At 44.9% G+C, this 18,797-nt stretch overlaps 1 protein-coding gene across 3 annotated transcripts in view; it reads left to right on the top strand.

Moving 5' to 3' along the window:
• UBE2H (ubiquitin conjugating enzyme E2 H) overlaps positions 1–14,376 on the top strand; it is a 113,389-nt gene extending 99,013 nt beyond the window's left edge. For all 3 annotated transcript variants that reach the window (XM_012474050.3, XM_012474051.3, XM_064373535.1), the window contains 2 exons: positions 6,809–6,937; positions 12,107–14,376. In XM_012474050.3, coding sequence (XP_012329473.1) covers positions 6,809–6,937; positions 12,107–12,231 — 254 coding nt within the window. In that variant the 3' untranslated portion in view covers positions 12,232–14,376. The remainder of the gene's footprint in view (positions 1–6,808; positions 6,938–12,106) is intronic.
• Positions 14,377–18,797: the final 4,421 nt, after the last annotated feature.

Raw genomic sequence — 18,797 nt, forward strand, 5'->3', positions numbered from 1 at the left:
GGAAAAGGCCTGCCCAAGGTCAAAGAACAAGTCAGTGGAAAGCCTGAGATTACACTTGTGGTCTTTTAGAGTTTTCAGCTGTTGTTCACTGAGGAGCTAACTTCCCGTTTGCTCGAGACAGTTCAGTCTAATGGAATTTGCTCTGCCAGATGTCCACAGTGTGTTAGGTGATGATTCTAACCATCCTGCTAATACCCATTCTCCTCCAAAGTGGCCCTTTAGTGCCCCTCCAGAAACAGATCTGCTTTTGACTGCCTGTGGTTTGGCACACCTCTGCTAGAGATAGCGATGGTAACAGCAGTGTGCAGAAAAGAAAGAGGGAAGGGTCAGGGAGGGCCACTAAACCAGAGTCGAGCTGTTAGATGCGAACATTTTCCAGCACAAAAGAACCTACGAGCAAATGGCCCTTTCCTTCCCATCTGGTCTTTGGGGATAGGGGATGCATGGCCCAGGTAGTATTTCCTGACTGTGCATTTGCACACAGATGTCTGTATCACACACATCCAGTCCTAAACCAGAAGCCCTGGGGTAGGTATGAAGATGCATCCTTAGGATGCTTAGCAAGATTTTTTTTTTTTTTTGAGATAGTCTCACTCTGTCACCCAGGCTGGAGTGCAATGGCACAATCTTGGCTCACTGCAACCTCCACCTCCTGGGTTCAAGCGAAGATTCTCATGCCTCAGCCTCCCCAGTAGCTGGCATTACAGGTGCGTGCCACCACACCCAGATAATTTTTGTATTTTTAGTAGAGACGGGGTTTCACCGTGTTGGTCAAGCTGGTCTCAAACTCCTGACCTCGTGATGAGGAGTTCAGAGTGCTGGGGTTACAGACATGAGCCACTGCACCTGGCCAGCAAGTTTTTGGAAAAACTCCGCAGGTAATTGTGATGGACAAGTAGGACCTAGGCTTACCCTAGAACCACTACTGTAGACTAAGTGATGCTGCTTTTGATGAGAAATTGTTATGATTTGTGTGTGTGTGCATGTGTTTTGGAAACTGAGTCTCATTCTGTCACTCAGGCTGGAGTGCAGTGGTGCAATCTCGACTCACTGCAACCTCTGCCTCCTGAGTTCAAGTGATTTTCTTGCCTCGGCCTCCCAAGTAGCTGGGATTACAGGCACCTGCCACCACACCCGGCTAATTTTTTGTATTTTTAGAAGAGATGGGGTTTCGCCATATTGGCCAGGATGGTCTCGATCTCTTGACCTCGTGACCCGCCCGCCTCGGCCTCCCAAAGTGCTAGGATTACAGGCATGAACCACTGCGCCCAGCCTGTTTTTAAAGATTAAATATGAATATAAGTTATTAATTTATATGCCAAAACTGAGGTATGAGTGTTAGAATTTTCACATTAATATTATAAGATCAGGCCGGGTGCAGTGGCTCACACCTGTAATCCCAGCACTTTGGGAGGCCAAGGCAGGCGGATCACGAGGTCAAGAGATCGAGACCATCCTGGCCAACATGGTGAAACACCGTCTCTACTAAAATACAAAAATTAGCTGGACATGGTGGTGCACGCCTGTACTCCCAGCTACTCCAGAGGCTGAGGCAGGAGAATTGCTTGAACCCAAGAGGTGGAGGTTGCAGTGAGCCGAGATTGTGCCACTGCACTCCAGCCTGGTGCCTGGTGACAGAGCAAGACTCTGTCTGAAAAAAAAAATAAATAAGATCAGATTGAAGAGTCAGTGCTAATGAACCACATTTTGGTAACTGCTGATTGAGTCTAAGGCAAAAGTAAGGGCTGTTTGCTCATCATAAACCATATACTCAGGGATCTTGGAACTTCCTTTAAAAATTAAGACAGCCAGAAATGGGGCCAACTGACTGTACTCTACAGGTGAGGTAAACTGTGTCTGGCTCTCTTCCTTTCGAAAAGTTGAAGGTTAATGTTTTTAAAATAAAGATCTTTGACATATTTTTATCATTAACAAACAATCTAGGGGAAAAAATGTTCATTTTTCCAAAAATGAGTATCTTTATTTTATTCTTGATTTATAGTTTTAGTCTTCTCTGCCAGTCTATCTTGAAAGAAGACTTTCTGCACATCTGCACATTTAAGAGATGCTCCTTTTGGAAACATCCTCTGTAGTTGTCACTATGTTAGTCACTTGCAGGAAGTCTTCACTGCTTTCCCGTGGCCAGAGCCATCACATCTTGGCTTCCCAGAGTTGTCATTTTCACCTGAAACTGGGCCTCGTGTGTTTCCTTCTGCTCTTCTGTTTTACAGGTGTGACTCAGCACATCTGTAAAATGGATAAAAAATGTATTAATGCAGGAAGACAGTAGATAAGGGAAGGAATAACCAATTATTAAGGGTTTTTTTTTCGTTTGTTTGGAACAAATTCATAGGCAAAGCCATTTATTGGTAGCTTGAGGAAACTTTAGTAGGAAAGGGTATAAAATCTCTTTCTAGGACACGTGAAACTCCTGGTTTTATAACATGTTGTCTGTAATATTTCTCTAGCCTTGAAGCACTTCTGAACATTACTTCAGAACATAAACCTATGCTTTTTTTTTTTTTTTTTTTTTTTTAATGAATGAGAGGTTCTCATATTGCCCAGCTTGGCCTTGAACTCATAGCCTTGCCTCCTCAAGCGCCAGGACATCTGGCCGGAGCCACCGCGGCTCCCTGTTTTTAAAGGTTTTCGTTGTTATCATCCAGCCACCAATCCTTTTGAGCAGCACCTGTAATAATAATGTGGCAGGAGGAGCCACCATTCAGTATGTGCAGGTGTCTGCAGGTTACCTCCTACAGTGGAGCCACATGAAAACAAGCATACCACCTTTGCAAAATAGCCACAGAAACACCTGAACATCCTTTGCTTAGCATCTTCCTTTGCACTTGTGAGAAAGAGATTCTTTGGGGAGGAGGGTGGTCAGCTCTGATTCATGGCTTTGGCTTCCCTGCCAGTGAAGGTGTGCGATTTTGACGCAGAGACATGGGGAGCTTGTGCCTCCGTGAAAGTTGCGGCATTGTGTGTGTTATCAATTAACAGAGGCAGCATAGTGGATAAGCTCAGGTGTGAGTTCCAGATCCATACTTAAGCTTTGTGTGCCTCAGTTTCTCCATCTGTAAAATGGAGACAGTAATGGTACCTACCTCATTGGCTGTAGTGAAATTAAGAGTGTATATGCAGAGCATGGAAGAGTGCCTGGCTTATTGTAAATGCTATATAAGCATTAACCTGCTGCCATTACTGTTAATATAACTATTGTTTAACTCTTACCTGCTCTGAAATCACATTCAGTTTTTTATTTTTATTTTTATTTTTTGAGATGGAATTTTGCTCTTGTTGCCCCGCTGGAGTGCAATGGTGCTATCTTGGCTCACTGCAACCTCTGCCTTCCAGGTTCAAGCAATTCTCCTGCCTCAGCCTCCCAAGTAGCTGGGATTACAGGTGCCTGCCAGCACACCCAGCTAATTTTTGTATTTTTAGTAGAAATGGGGTTTTACCATGTTGGGCAGGCTGGTCTCAAACTCCTGACCTCAGGTGATCCACCCGCCTATCAAAGTGTTGGGATTACAGTTGTGAGCCTCCGCACCTGGCCTATAAAACTTCTTAATTTGCTTACCTTTTGGCATTTTCTGTCACTGCCTTAATAACTCACTTACCTAAGGATAAAAAGAGAAAAAGAAAAGCATTAAAAACAGGACATATTTACAGGAAAATGTTATTTTTATTTTATTTATTTGAGACAGGGTTTCACTCAGGCTGGAGTACAGTGGTGCAATCTCAGCTTGCTGCAACATCTACTTCCCCAGGTTCAAGCAATTCTCCTGTCTCAGCCTCCCAAGTAGCTGTAGCTGGGACTACAGGCGTGCAACATCACACCCAGCTAATTTTTGTATTTTTTAGTTGGGAGAGGGTTTTACCATGTTGGCCAGGCTGGTCTCGAACTCCTGGTCTTATATGATCCACCTGAACTCTTGGCCTTATATGATCCACTCCCAAAGTGCTGGGATTGTAGGCGTGAGCCAAAAATGCTGATTTTTAAAGGTTAAAAAAAAGTGTCATTTGAAATGTGAAAAGTAGAAGTTACACCAGGCTGCTATTGCCTTGACATAGTTTTTAAAAATGTTCGTCTTATGTATACACACTGTATGTAGTTGTAATTCTAGAAAACATATCATTTTATAGCCTTTTTCTACCCAGCATTCAAGTATAAGCATTTTTTTCATTGAAAACAAGTAGTTTTCAATGATTTTCGTACCCTAATAATTGTTTCTCTTTTTAAGAAAATTATAAATAAAACATTGGTGAAAATCTCACTGCAGATAGTTTGGAGGTTATCTAGGAAAGTTACTTTTATTTTGCTTTTTTGATTTTTTTTCATTAGGAATATCAGCATTTCTTTCGTAGTACATGAGAACCTTACCATAAAGTGGCTCTTTAGGACTATTCTGAAGTCAGCCTTTCGAAGGTGAAATAGACCCAGATGAAATCACCCCAAGTCTGTGACTTTCGTTACAAGGCAGAGCTGCTCTGTGTCAATACCTGGTGCATGAGAACAGGACTGTGGTAGCTGTCATGGGACCCTCTATTCTTATCATTCAGTAGACCTGTGCTGTCCAACACAGGATCTACTAGCCATGTGTGGTAATTTAAATTTAATTAGAATTAAATAAACTGAAAAATTAATTTCCTTATTTACACTGACCATATTTTGAGTCCTCAATAGCCACATGTGGATAGTGGCTATTGATTTGGATGGGGTACATAACATTTTCATCACTGCAGAAAGTACAGTCGAGTAACAGCTCTAGATTATTCTTTAACTGCTCAGTTTCTTAACCTTACAATGATAAGAGCCACCTCTTAGGTAAGATTTTCTAGAGCAAAGTTGGGCAGACCATGGCTACTTGTTTTTGTATATGTAGTTTTATAGGAATACAGCCACATGGATTTGTTGACCTGTTACCTCTGGCTGCTTTTGTGTTACAGTGGCAGAGCTGAGTGTTGAGTAGTTACAACAGAGACCATATGTGGCCTGCAAAGCCTAAAGTGTTTGACCCTTTACAAAAAGCTTTGCCTACCCCTTTTATCTGGATCAGGGTTTATCAGCCTCAGCACTACCGACATTTTGGTCTACAAAGTCCTTTGTTATGGGGCTGTCCTGTGCACTGTAGGATGTTTAGCAGCTTCCCCGGCCTTTACCCACTGGATGCAGGTAGCACCCCTTAGATGTGACAACCAAAAATGTCTCCAGACATTGCCAAATTCAATGGGGAGCAAAATCACCCATAGCTGAGAACCACAAATCTGAAGCAATGTGGCTAGGCAAAGCATTCATCTGTAATATTGCAGAGGAGCGGCCATTGTTAAAAGAAAAATCACTTGAAAGAGATGACTCAATTAATGAGTAATTTTTTATGCTACTTACTATACTTCAGCATTGTCTCCAGAAACAGGAATGTTTTATATAAAACGTGACAAAGTAGCTGGAGTAGGGCAGAGACGTGGAAGCATTCTCATGTCCTTCCATTTCTCAGGGGTGCCACAGTTCGCTGAGAAGCAGAGAGTAGAATTTACAGCATTTCTGTAGCTGTGGGGAGTGTGGGTTGTTATATGCAGGTTCTCGGCCTGCTTTTTTAAAACACTGGGTAACTGGAGGGTGTTTGTTTTTTGCTAATTGTGTGTAGATATCATCTGTGTATACCTGGAAAGAAGAGAGTTAATAATGTCACGTCTATAATCCCAGCACTTGGGAAGGCCAAGGTGGAAAGATCACTTGAGTCCAGAAGTTTGAGACCAGCCTGGGTAACATAGGGAGACCTTGTCTCTATTAAAAAAAAAAAAAAGGCTGGGCATGGTGGCACATGCCTATAGTCCAAATTACTTAGGAGACTGAGGCTGGGAGGTTGGCTTGAGTCCAAGAGTTTGAAGCTGCAGTGAGGTATGATCACACCACTGCGCTCCAACTTGGGCAACAGAGTGAGATCCTCTCTCAAAAAAAATGTTTTTAATAAGTAAATGCAGTAGATTGGTTCTTATCTGTCTCATGAGTACTTGTGGTTTTATGTGGTCCATATAGATTCCTACTCTCATTACTCAGAATAATTGAAAAATTGATTGTATTTACCTCTGTTAAAACTTGCAAGAATTGAATTAAATGTCAAGTCCTATAAAATGTGTTTAAAGCTGAGTGTGGTGGCTCATGCCTGTAATCCCAGCACTTTGGAAGGCCGAGGTGGGCCGATTATCTGACGTCAGGAGTTCAAGATCATCCTGGCCAATGTGGTGAAACCCCCTCTCTACTAAAAATACAAAAATTAGCCAGGCATGGTGGCAGGCGCCTGTAATGCCAGCTACTTGGGAGGCTGAGGCAGGAGAATTACTTGAACCTGGGAGGCAGAGGTTGCATCGAGCTGAGATCACACCACTGCACTCCAGCCTGGGCAACAGAGCGAGACTCAGTCTCAAAAAAAAAAAAAAAAAATTTGTCCTCAATTCTTTTAAGACCCAGCATTTGAATACATTTCAGAGTTGTGGGTTTTGTAAGCTGTAGAAAATGGCTGTGTGAAATAGCCATAGAAATAGAGTAAAATAGAATTGGAAAAATTGTCTTTCAAAGTGAGTATCAGGTATATCTTTATCTGGTTCTTCAAATTAAAAATAAACTTAAAAATTTTAATTGGTATTGAAATTAATATGTATTACAGGTCACATGTAATAGAGTATACTTTTATGGAAAATCATCCCCATGTAGTTAAATATCTAGGAAGCAGTTTGACCACTGAATGCAAGTGAATTTTAGGTGAACTTGCATTTCCCGTGCATGACGTGTTTCTGTTTGTTTTTTCAGATCTTACCAATATATTTGAGTCCTTCCTGCCCCAGTTGTTGGCCTATCCTAACCCTATAGATCCTCTCAATGGTGATGCTGCAGCCATGTACCTCCATCGACCAGAAGAATACAAGCAGAAAATTAAAGGTAAGAGGGTGCATAGTTTAATTTAACCTGGAGACAGAAGAACTTCAGTCTTTTGGACTTCAGTCATTAAAAGTTCTTTTTTTCTTTGACACAGAGTCTTGCTCTGTTGCCAGGCTGGAGTGCAATGGCTTGATCTCACCTCACTGCAACCTCCACCTCCCAGGTTCAAGTGATTCTCCTGCCTCAGTCTCCCAAGTAGCTGGGACTAGAGGTGTGCACCACCACGCCCAGCTAATTTTTGTATTTTTAGTAGAGGCGGGGTTTCACCATGTTGGCCAGGCTGGTCTCAAACTCCTGACCTCATGATCCGCCTGCCTTCAGCCTCCCAGAGTGCTAGGATCACAGGCATAAGCCACCATGCCCCTTAAAAGCCCTTCTTAAGTTACTTAGTTCCTAATACTTTTTATTAGGCCTGAAAAGAGACAGCTGTGGGCTGAAGTAGTGCTCACTAACCTCGGGTGGTAGTAGCACCAGTTTGTTCATCCTTTAGGATTTAGAATCCTGTTTTCACATTCTTAAAACAGTTTATATACTGATGGGATGTGAGTTTCATTTAAATGAAAATAAGGTTGGGAAAGAACATCTAGCTGGGCGTGGTGGCTCACACCTGTAATCCCAGCACTTTGGGACGCCCAGGCGGGTGGATCACGAGGTCAGGGATTTGAGACCAGCCTGACCAACATGGGGAAACCCCCCTCTCCACTAAAAATAAAAAAAATTAGTGGGGTGTAGTGGCACACACCTGTAGTCCCAGCTACTCGGGAGGCTGAGGCAGAAGAATCTCATGAACCCCAGAGAAGGAGGTTGCAGTGAGCCTAGACTATGCCATTACACTCCAGCCTAGATGACAGAGCAAGACCCCACCCCCCAAAAAAAAATTCTAAAGTTCAAAAATTCTAAAGTTAAAAAATAAAAAAAATAAAAAAAAATTTTTAAGTTCCACCTGGGTTCATTGGATTGTCCCTTTTACCTCTGTGTGTTTCAGAACTTTCATAGTGAAAAGTCTAGATACATGAAGCTCCACCAAGAAGCAAAGGAATTCAAAGGTTGTGAAATATACCTGCTGTTTTTAGCCAACGGCAGGCATTAGTATCTAACCAATTTTTTGCATGATGTGCCCATCTGCATAGCAGTCCAGAATGTTGGCTTCCTCAAAGTGTGTGGCCTCCCTGAGGTACATTTGTAAGAGATGGCAGTAGAAATAATTTACCAGAGCCTGAGTGTGCAGGTCCTCACTCGTAAATGTGCAGGTATGAGGCAAACCGGGACTATGTGTTAAACAGTAGCTTTTCTTCTGTTGGTTTTCTTCTTCTGAGGTCTCTATAGGGTATTGTTTGGAGCTTTTGTTGAGATAAAGCAGAAGTAAATTTATTATAATTTATTAGATCTCAAGTGCTTTGCAAATTACTATCTAATTTATGTAGTGGAACATATAGCTAAGCAAACATGTATTTGAAGAAAAAGGCAGTCAGTTTCAGCCAGATAAAGTGCTGTTATGAAACTGTATTAAAATTTTGACGTAGGAATCGCTTAGCAATGTCTGCAAACCACAGATGTCTTGGAGCAGTGTATATTTCTCTAGTTCACATAGTCATTCTGTCTCAACAATTTAGCAGTATCCCTGTTTTAGTACATATCTGCTATAGTTCCATTTACAAAAAGAACCGAAGCTACATTTATCTTAGAATGGCGCACTTCAGCTTACGGACCCCTAGTGTTGGGAAATGTTCATGTCAGCTATCATTTTGTCTTCCTTAGTAATCTGAGAAAATCATGGCCATCAGACCTGAGCTCACCCCTACTTCCTACTGTGCCTTGATATCTTCTCTCCCTCTCCCCTCTACATCTTTTCTTTGCTCCTATGGGAAATAAGAGATTTCTCAAACGCACTCCCACCACCAACCTGTGATCTTGTTCCCCCAACACCCCCGCCATCTCCACTCAGTCTTCCTTCTCCACCCCTGACTGTCAGAGGTCTCTGTGTTTGAAAAGCAGTGATCTGCTCCTGTGGCCTCCCTTAGGAGTCGTGCTGTTCATTCCCTTTCATTTTCAAACTTCTTGTTTCCTCACCTTAAACTCCTCTAGTTTTTTCCCCTCCTCTGCTTAATCTCTGCCCTCATTTCTTCCCAATCCTTTGGACTCTTCTCAAGTCCCATTTTGCTGGACCTCTCTGCAAGTGTTATATTTTACCCCCACCTTTCTGGAAACTTCTCATTCTGTTTCCGAAATTTGGTCATTCACTTAGGACTCAGTCCCTGGGCTCCCTCTCTTCCTCTCGCAGCCCTGGGGAGCTGCTTCACCTCTCACAGTTTTAGTCAGTCCCCTCCAGGGAGATGATTTCTGAATTCGTGTGTCTAGGCCTGGCCTCTCCCATGCTGCTGCTGGACATTTCCACTTGTGTGGCAGTCACCACCAACTCAGCACACCTAACACACTCAGCATTCATATTTAGTTGGCACTGTCTTATAGCGCACATTTGAAAACGTGTTTAAATATTGGATAGCCCGTAGCACTGGGCACCATTGGAGCTGTCTAAAGCTGTCACTTCCCTGCTCAAAACCCTTTGCTGGGTGACATCTTTGCCTGCCATTCAGAGTGTTTTGATAATTGAGTGGAATCTACATCTTTGCCTTTACTCCTTTTTTTTTTTTTTCTTAAGACAAGGTCTCAGATAGTTCTCTCTTTCTCTTTTTTTTTTTTTTTTTTTTAATTTTTGAGATGGAGTCTTGCTCTGTCACCTAGGCTGGAGTGCAATGGAATGATCTCAGTTCACTGCAGCGTCCACCTCCCAGGTTCAAGTGATTCTCCTGCCTCATCCTCCCGGGTAGCTGGGATTACTGGCATGTGCCACCATGCCCGGCTAATTTTTTGTATTTTTATAGAGATGAGGTTTCACCATGTTGGCCAGGCTGGGTTTCAAACTCCTGACCTCAGGTGATCTGCCCGCCTCGGCCTCCCAAAGTGCTGGGATTACAGGCGTGAGCCATTGCGCCTGGCCGTAGTTCTCTCTTAAGGTTGTGTTTAAACATCCCAGCCACTTTCAACAAAGCAAAGCCTTTCCCTGAGTAGCCTCTCCTATGCTGTAGCTGGTAGGACTTGGGGGTCAGTGTGACTGGGACTGCCTCGCCCGCTTTCTTCCATAACTGCCTCCCTCTGGCGACTGATACTCAGCAGCTCCTTCCTTTTATCTTCCTCTGTTTCCTCCTCATTGGTGACCTTGCTCTTCCTTTCTCTAACCCAAAGGCCTTGTCCTAGTAAGTACTTGATACACATTTGTATCCTTGAGTAAAGAGGGCCAATAGTGTCAAATTCTAGTGTCAAAAAACAGTGTTGGCCAGTGGCTCACGCCTATAGTCCCAGCACTTAGGGAGGCCGAGATGGGTGGATCATGAGGTCGGAGTTCAAGACCAGCCTGGCCAGCATGGTGAAACCCTATCTCTACTAAAAATACAGAAATTAGCCTGGCTGGCATGGTGGCACATGCCTGTAATCCCAGCTATTTGGGAGGCTGAGGTAGAAGAATCACTTGACCCCAGGAGGCGCAGGTTGCAGTGAACCGAGATCCCACCACTGCCCTCCAGCCTGAGCGACAGAGCCAGACTCTGTCTCAAAAAATAACAAACCAAAAAAACCCCACAGTGTCAATATGTAGCTTCTACAAAGGAAGAGGCAAAATAGTCAACCCATTAGAAGTTAAAAATAAAATTACTAAAGTTTGAACAAACATTTTTCTCACTCTAAAATGTAAATGGGCCAGGCGCGGTGGCTCACGCCTATAATCCCAGCACTTTGGGAGGCCGAGGCGGGTGGATCACGAGGTCAAGAGATCGAGACCATCCCGGTCAACATGGTGAAACCCCGTCTCTACTAAAAATACAAAAAAAAATTAGCTGGGCATAGTGGCGCGTGCCTGTAATCCCAGCTACTCAGGAGGCTGAGGCAGGAGAATTGCCTGAACCCAGGGGGCGGAGGTTGTGGTGAGCCGAGATCGCGCCATTGCACTCCAGCCTGGGTAACAAGAGTGAAACTCCGTCTCAAAAATAAAATAAAATAAAATAAAATGTAAATTAAGGTAAATTTCTACCTAATCATGGGCTACTTTTATTGTTGTGAAATCATTAGCATAAAATTGCGTTATGAATTTGAAGGGCTCTAAGTCTCAAGCCTGCAAACCTTTTCTGTAAGGGGCCACCTTGGCCAGATGTGGTCTTTGTCACACCTTCTGTTTACTACTGTATTTTAAGACAATCTTTAAAATAGACAAACGTTCTTAGGCCCTGTGCTAGTTATTCAAGTCTGGTAGGCCCGTTTGGCTATTCAGCTTATCTTCCCATTGCAGTGAGTCCCTGCAGCTCTCTAGGAGGAGAAACAAAGCCGCAAGGGTGTGTTGTGTGGCTTGCATTCTGAATAGGTTTCTGTCTTGTCTTTTCCTATTGTGCATAGGCTATTCACTTGAAAACAGCATGCACTTAGTTTTTAGGAACAAGTTTGTTTATTCAGCAGTTCTTAAAAGCAGTTTAAGTAGTCGAGCAGTTCTGATTCAGCCTAGGATTCCGCCGAGGCTGTAGCAGTGTAAATCTATCTTCAGGTAAATAATACATGGAAAAATCACTTAGAGGCGAGGGGTGTCTCCATAAAGCAGCTCAGTCCTGAGCAGATTGAGTGATGGTTTTTGCCAGCTGCTTCAAAAACCTGACAGGCAGGATCTGTTTAGACTAAGATCGATTCCTAAAATAATAGACCTGGGCTGACTTTAATTATATAACTGCAAATCTAAAAATGATAGGGGATTTCCTTATAAACTACTATGGAGTCATGACTAGTCCTGTACCGTCTGGGAGGTGAAAGTAAAAAGAAAAGTGCGGAGCTCCCATTTCCCTGGTCCCTGAAGAGTTCTTGGGGTGCTGCAGCACGTGTTCCCCTGCAAGCGGAACCTGCTGTGTTGCTCTTCCCAGTACCCCTTCCCTCAGGGCAAAATGCGGAAACTGTCCCAAAGAAGGCTCCCTGTGGGATTCTCCTTAGCTGTAGTGACCATGATTACTGTCATATTTGCCCCCCTTGGTGTTTAAGGTAAGTTTGAACCTCCCCAGCCTTGCCAGCTTTTTGGGGTTGCCAAAGCACATGCCTGCCCGCTCACTGCCCTTGTTCTCTTTCCCCCACCCTGTGCAGAGTACATCCAGAAATACGCCACGGAGGAGGCGCTGAAAGAGCAGGAAGAGGGCACCGGGGACAGCTCGTCGGAAAGCTCTATGTCTGACTTTTCCGAAGATGAGGCCCAGGATATGGAGTTGTAGTAGAAAAAGCACCTGCTTTTCAGAAAGACTATTATTTCCTAACCATGAGAAGCAGACTATAATATTCATATTTAAACAAAGCAATTTTTTTTATTACTAAACAAGGTTTTTATGAATAATAGCATTGATATATATATATTATATATCACCCTTTAGATCTTGATTTCTTGGTCATTTCTCAACCTGAGGTGCATAGCATATTCCCACATTCCATTTGGTAGCAATATGCGGTCCGAATGCATGAATTCATAAGTCCATGTGGCCAAGTCAGCCTGTGTGCTACTGAACTGTCAAAGGAAATAGCCGCTCTGATAGATAGACATGAGTAAAAATAACAGGAAAAAGTCGCTTCTTTTATTGATGGTTCCAAAGAAACAAACCAAACCAACCAGCTCTTGGATGTGAAGATAAAATAATGCTTTTTCGAAATGGAAAGAAAAAAACTGGGGAGGAAGAGGCCTGCTGTGGGAGCGTTTAGAACCAGCCGCATAAGAATCAGAGCTGCTCCTTCCTGTGAATCCTAGGTGGCCCCATGTCTTCTGTGGAGTAACAGTATAAAACAGGGAGCTAATTAGAGTATTAAAACGTAAAACCATTTTTTGACTCTGATTTTAAGTACATTTTTATATGTCAGTTCCTGCCCTTCACTACCAGGCCCTGCAGCCACAGTGTTCTGTTAGAGAAACCTTGAGAAGTGTTTTCTGAATCGGTTCTTTTTCTCGGGGTAGAGCTTGTAATCCAGACCTGTTTTTGAAAGGACAGCACAGGAGGAGAAAAGTGACTGGGATAATGCTTCCTCTGATCTAAAACACGTGCAGAGTCACCTCCTCATCCTAGTGTTTAGCCAGTTTGAGACCGCTACCCTGAACTTAAGAGCTTTAAATATGAGGGTTGTGTTTTCGGGGGAGGGGGGCATTTTTTTGGTGTGTGTGTGTGTGTATTGTGCTTAGACAGGTTGCAGATTTCATCTTTACCTACCAAGAGGCGGCCGCCTCCTTGGACAAGCCGCTCACGGACCATTAGACTTGAGGAGACCCACGTGGTGGCTGCAGAGCCCTGGGTACTCGCCTTCATGTTTTGCTTTGGTTTGCCCTTTTTCTGCTGCTCTTGGCAGCAGCCTGGTCATCATCTGCTTGTGGGAGCGGGAAATGGGCATTTTAGACCCAACACAGATTCTGAATTTAAAATAAATAATAATTGGAACAAATAAAGGTTCTTGTACCCAGAGTGATTCTACATGGGAAAAACAGAACAGCTTTTCTCAGAGACTGACCGAATAGGAAGAAGAGATTCAGAAATATGATGTAGTAGAACAGGCCCTGAAGGAAGAATGTTTTTTCTTTCCTGTGTGTGTTACGAGGAAATCAGTTTAAAATGCCTGCTAATCAAATGTCGACTCAGCTAACCGTATGTCCAGGTTGCTGCAGTTTCTTACAGATCTGAGTGTTGCCTGCTGAATTCGGAGGGGAGTTTGGAGAAGTTTCAGACAGCAGCTCTGTGTTGTTGTTTTTTTTGCCGCAGCCAATGAGATGATAGCAGAATTAGCCAATCCTAAAACCTTCTAAAGACGATTTTTGAGCATCCCACTGGGATTATTTAATTCTTCTTTTTGACTTGTGTTTTTAGTTTAGAAGTGCTGTATTCCACAAGGTTTAAGTCAGTGAGGTTGGAAGATACCCTATCTTTTTTTAATTCAAAAAGCACAATCAATCTTTTCTTTGAAAATCTATATAAAGTACAACTTGCTTTTAGCATGATTATTTTCCTAAATAAAAAAGACAAAGAATTTACTTACTTTATGTTAATTACGGGCATGAAGCAAAAGGTTTTCTTTAAAAAAAAGTGCAGTGATGTAGGGCTGTGGTTAGTTAACCGTAATGAGTTATCCATCTAGCATCCGTGGCTTGCTGGAAGGATAGTATTAACTATTTAACTTGTAATGGTGTACTTCACTCTTACCTAGCACGCTGTCTTCTCATTGCTTTGGGGGAGGGAGGGTCTCTCTGCTGGCACTGTCTAACTTGCTTACCTGCTGACTTTGCAGTTTGCTTGTGCTATGACATTTATTGTAGGTGCTATTTAGGGTAGGCTTAAAGTGCTGGGTGGTGATTTGAGTTCAAACAATAAAAAATTGTATTTTTTCAATATTGTATAAACAGTAGTGTTCTAATTACCTTGAAAAAAATAATGACCAATTAAGGATTGCTTTTGATCTTGTAAAAAAAACCAACTAGACCCCCATTTCGGGAAGGTGCGTGAGCAGTGCCGTGGCCCTGCCCCTCACCTAATCCCATATCTCTCTAATGGTAAGACATTGGCTCGCCTCTGAACAGAGCCCCAGCACCAGAGAGCAGAAGGTGCAGAATTGTCAAATGACCTGCTGGGGAAGGTTGTAGGAGTTAAGCAGATTTGAGTGTGGCTGCAGAGAGAGTGTGTGTGTGAGAGTGAGTGTGTCCATCTGTGTCCCTCCAGGTCTGTCTGATGAAGGTGAGATAAGGCTCCTCTGTTAGCGCTGGAAGCTCTTTCTTTGCTTCCTGGTCCCGCTGCACCCGCTTGCTCTGTGCAAGTCTGTCCTGTCCGGGCACCGGCCTTGGTCCCATGCATGTCTTAGCTGTGGGTGGGGCTTTGCCTCTCCCCTGGGAAACTGACTTTTGCTGGGTTGAACAGAGTCCCTTCTTAGGCTTTTTGTCTCTTCCCTGCACCTGGGAGAGGTGGGAGTAGGAGCCCAAACGTGCAGGTACAGAAAGATCTGGAAGAAGACCTGGCAGTGAATCGGAGGACTCTGGGCCCCAGCAATAGATGATTTCATAAGTCTGGAGCCAGGGGTGTTTCCCCACCAAATGCTTCTCCAGGCTGTCTGAGCTTGGCCCTTCCAACACTCAGAAAAGCATCCCGATCTCTGGGCAGAGGCTGAACATTCTTGGCTTTAGAGGTGTGACAGCGGCAGCAGGTCAGAGCCACTTCTGGCGGTTTCCTTCCCCTTTTCAGTGCGTAGATTTTGGATCTTCCCTTGTGTTTTACCAGCACAAGTCATTCTTTGCCCCTGTTCACATAACTGAGCTCAGGCTCTTGCCAAACACCAACAAGCAAGATGGCTAAAACCCAGCAACCTGACTCCATGGCCCTTTGGGCTCCCTCTGGAAGCCCCAGCATGGGGTGGGGGGGCCATCCTGGACACTGGCATTTGGCTTTGTCTTCAATCTCATCACCCTTCTTGAGGTTACTGTGCAGTTTCAACCAGCATTTTATACTAGTGAGGTCATTATCAGGAGTTGCCATATCATCTCTCCGGTACCTAAAATTTCTCATCCACTTCAAAAGCTGTTCTGACTGCCAGCTGTCTGATCGAAGCTCCTGAGGAACGTCTCCTCTTGAAGGAATTTTTCCCTCCAGAGGTCCTAGTTGGCCTTGGCCTGGCCCATGCCTTCTATCAGGCCCCCGTTGGGATGGCTGAGAATCATGCAAGATGCTCCGCCAGCCTCCACTGGTCAAGTTTCTAGACACCACATCTCTGGGAACTAGCATTTCATTTTAAATGGGATCTGGCCCTTCTATGTCTCAGTGACTATTAGAAAAGTGAAAGCTATTTACAAAAGTTAGCAAGGTTTTTTATCAGCTTCCCAGCTGGGCTCCCAGCCTTGTTGAATGAAATCAAATATCTCTGGGCGCAAAGAACTGCATTTCTTCGAACTTTTGAATCCATGTTCGTGCTTTCTCTGGCCCCTGCACTGCCCGGCGATTCCCTTAGGGGTGAGAGGAGTGGAGGAAGCCCTTTGAGAAGTGGGTTTGGCCCTCTGGTGCACAGGTTTTCCACTCATCTTTGGAAGGGCCAGGGCTCTGAATTTAGCCGAACACGCAACTTGGCTGTGGGCTTGGGAAGAAGTGGCCATTATTTACGGATTATATTTGGTACATAATGTGTGATACTTGAAAAGATAAAAGGGACTGCCAGCCCTAACTGAAATCTTAGCTTTTTATCGCTTACTTTTCCTCGCCCTGTCTCCTCCCTTCCACCTTTTTCCTTGCATTGTGATGATCTAGTAGGCACGTCTGTCAACAGGACACATGCCTCCTCTGACTATAACCTCTTAATAGTTGTGTATAATGAAAACTGTAAACTTTTTTAAATAAAACGTGTATATACCTTGGCAAATGGCTGGACCTTGGTCAATAAGATAATAGCCCTCATGATTACTCTCAGCTGGTTTTCTAAAATACCCTCTCTGTTCTGGCTCCTTTGAGCAGCAGACACTGGCTTCTTTTGGCTGAGTGGCTCTTAGATGCAGATGACTGGATTAGTTTGGGAAGAGAGTGGCACCCTTAGTAATAACCAAAAGGCTCTGCCCAGAGGCCTGTCCTTGAACCTGGAACTCAGATGCGTGACTGCTGGCTATGAACAGGGAGCTGTGAGGCTCCTCCACTGGAGCCTTGTACAGCTGGAAGGTCCCTGTCTACCCCCATGCCTAAACCTTCTAAGCTCATGCTGCGTGAGGGTACCCTGTGGCCTGGAGTTCAGGGACAGTGCAGCTTCCTGGCGGGGCCGATCTGCATAAACAGATGGTCCTCTGCCAAGTGCTAAGCCTCCTGGAACGGTGGATTTTGCATGGGAAAACACCGATCACTGGATTAGACCAGCATTTCGATTCCTTTCTAAAGCATTTGCCCTTGGTTACCACCAGATGGCGATACTGCTCAGTCTAATGGAGGCGGTTTTGTTAGCAGGACCTTAAGACAAAGGAAATAGTTTTGCTTTGGTCTCCTGTTGTCATTCCAGCTCTTTCCCAGTTATCTCCGTGTTCATTCCTTTTTCTCCTTCCCTACATCCTGATGTATTCTCCCCAGTTGGCCTGGCTTCATATCTACCTGCCAGATTGAATGAGGTGAGGCCACTGAGGAATGGTGTGCCAGTGCCTGCTTCGTCTTCACTGGCAAGGAACCCGCCAGCTACCCTGGATGCCTCCAGAGCCCAGAAGCAAAACGTTCAACACGTTATTTGCCGGTGGCCCTCATGGACCCCTTAGCCAGTGGACTGAACCACAGGGCGGCGAGTCCCAGCCCTTCTGTTAGCTGTGCAACTCCAAGACCCTCACTGGGCTTTCATGGACCTTGGGTACTGACTAGGTTCTGACTAGGTTCTGACTCTGACACCTTGTGACTCAACTCCGCCCAGGCCCCGAAACAGTGCCACGTCACAGGATAGAGTAACAGAGAGGATACTGTATGTTAACCATGAAACAAAGGTTTCAGCACAGGTTTAGTTTTTAGACCCAAAGAGCTTTGGGAGTAGAGAGCACTTTCCAGCCTAAAGGGGAATGGAGAGGTACATGGGTCATGTGAACAGTCATTCCATTTATCTCACATAAGGCAGCTGCTTTTAAAACTACTCCAGGAGAAGTCTCAGTACAGTTGCTGGCGCTCGGGTCCCCCCACCGCCCCCCTCCACCAACCCCGGTAATCTCACCCGGCACAACTCACCCTCTCAGCCTCAGTCTAGCTGCTCTCCAACTGGCAGGTGACTTGTCACTGCCTGCCTGAGTCATTGTCCCTTTCCCGGGAAGGGAACCGGGGTTTCTGAGGCACATTGTCCTGGAAAAGAAAGCTAGTAGGCTCTGAGCCCCCAAACTTAACTCTTGCTGGCTCTGAAGGCCGCTTCGTCCCCCAGGGAGTGAGTGGCTGTGACACTGGATCTGGGGCTATCCTGCTTCCTACCCAGAACCAAGACAGATTTTTCTGACTCCCACAATCCCTGGAGCTGCAGAGGCCTAGCAGCCCCTGGCAGGCTAAGCAGACCTATTTGTAAGTAGCACTCGGCGTCTCAGGGATTCATCCCCCATGAGCCCTGGATGGGCAACTTGGGCCCAAGCCTGCTGTCTTGTGCCTTACTGTGTGCACCCCCAACTTCTTGGAACTGAAGAGTTATCCTGACCAGGGATTTAATGTTAGAAGATAAAAAATAGCATTTCCCTCTGACTGCGTGTGTGTGTGTGTGCGCGCGTGCGTGTGTGTGTGCGTGCGTGCGTGCATGCATGTGTGCACATGTGTACCTATGTAGTGAAGGGTGTTTATTTTTGAAAAAAGGCTGGGTACATCTCTGGACCTGGGCTCCTCAGAACTCTTTGAGGCTCAAGACTTGGTTCCCCCAGGACCTGGTGTCAAGGGGTCAGAGGTGGCAACACGGACTTGGACTCCCTAAGAGAAAAACTCCACCCTCTGGCTGCCCATACTTAACAATGAACCTAGAAGGGGGTGCTGGACACCAAATGTGGCTGGCATTCAGGCCTCCCTCAGCTTCTCCTGGGGTTCCGGCTGCCAAGGCCGGCCAGCACACAGCAAGAGGCTCCTTGGAGAAGCTTCAGCCTCCTTGTGGGTAGCCTCACCTCCACTTTCCTCCATTCTGTAAGCCACAAATCAGGGCCTGCTGCGCTCCACTCGTGTGTGTTCACAAGCATAGCACAAGGCTTTTAAAGATGCATTTTCTTGGCCGGGTGCAGTGTCTCACGCCTGTAATCCTACCACTTTAGGAGGCCAAGGCGGACAGATCACCTGAGGTCAAGAGTTCGAGACCA

This window comes from Aotus nancymaae, unplaced genomic scaffold (genome assembly GCF_030222135.1).
Source record: "Aotus nancymaae isolate 86718 unplaced genomic scaffold, 86718_ANA_hifiasm-v0.15.2.pri h1tg000002l, whole genome shotgun sequence".
Taxonomy (NCBI): Eukaryota; Metazoa; Chordata; class Mammalia; order Primates; family Aotidae; genus Aotus; species Aotus nancymaae.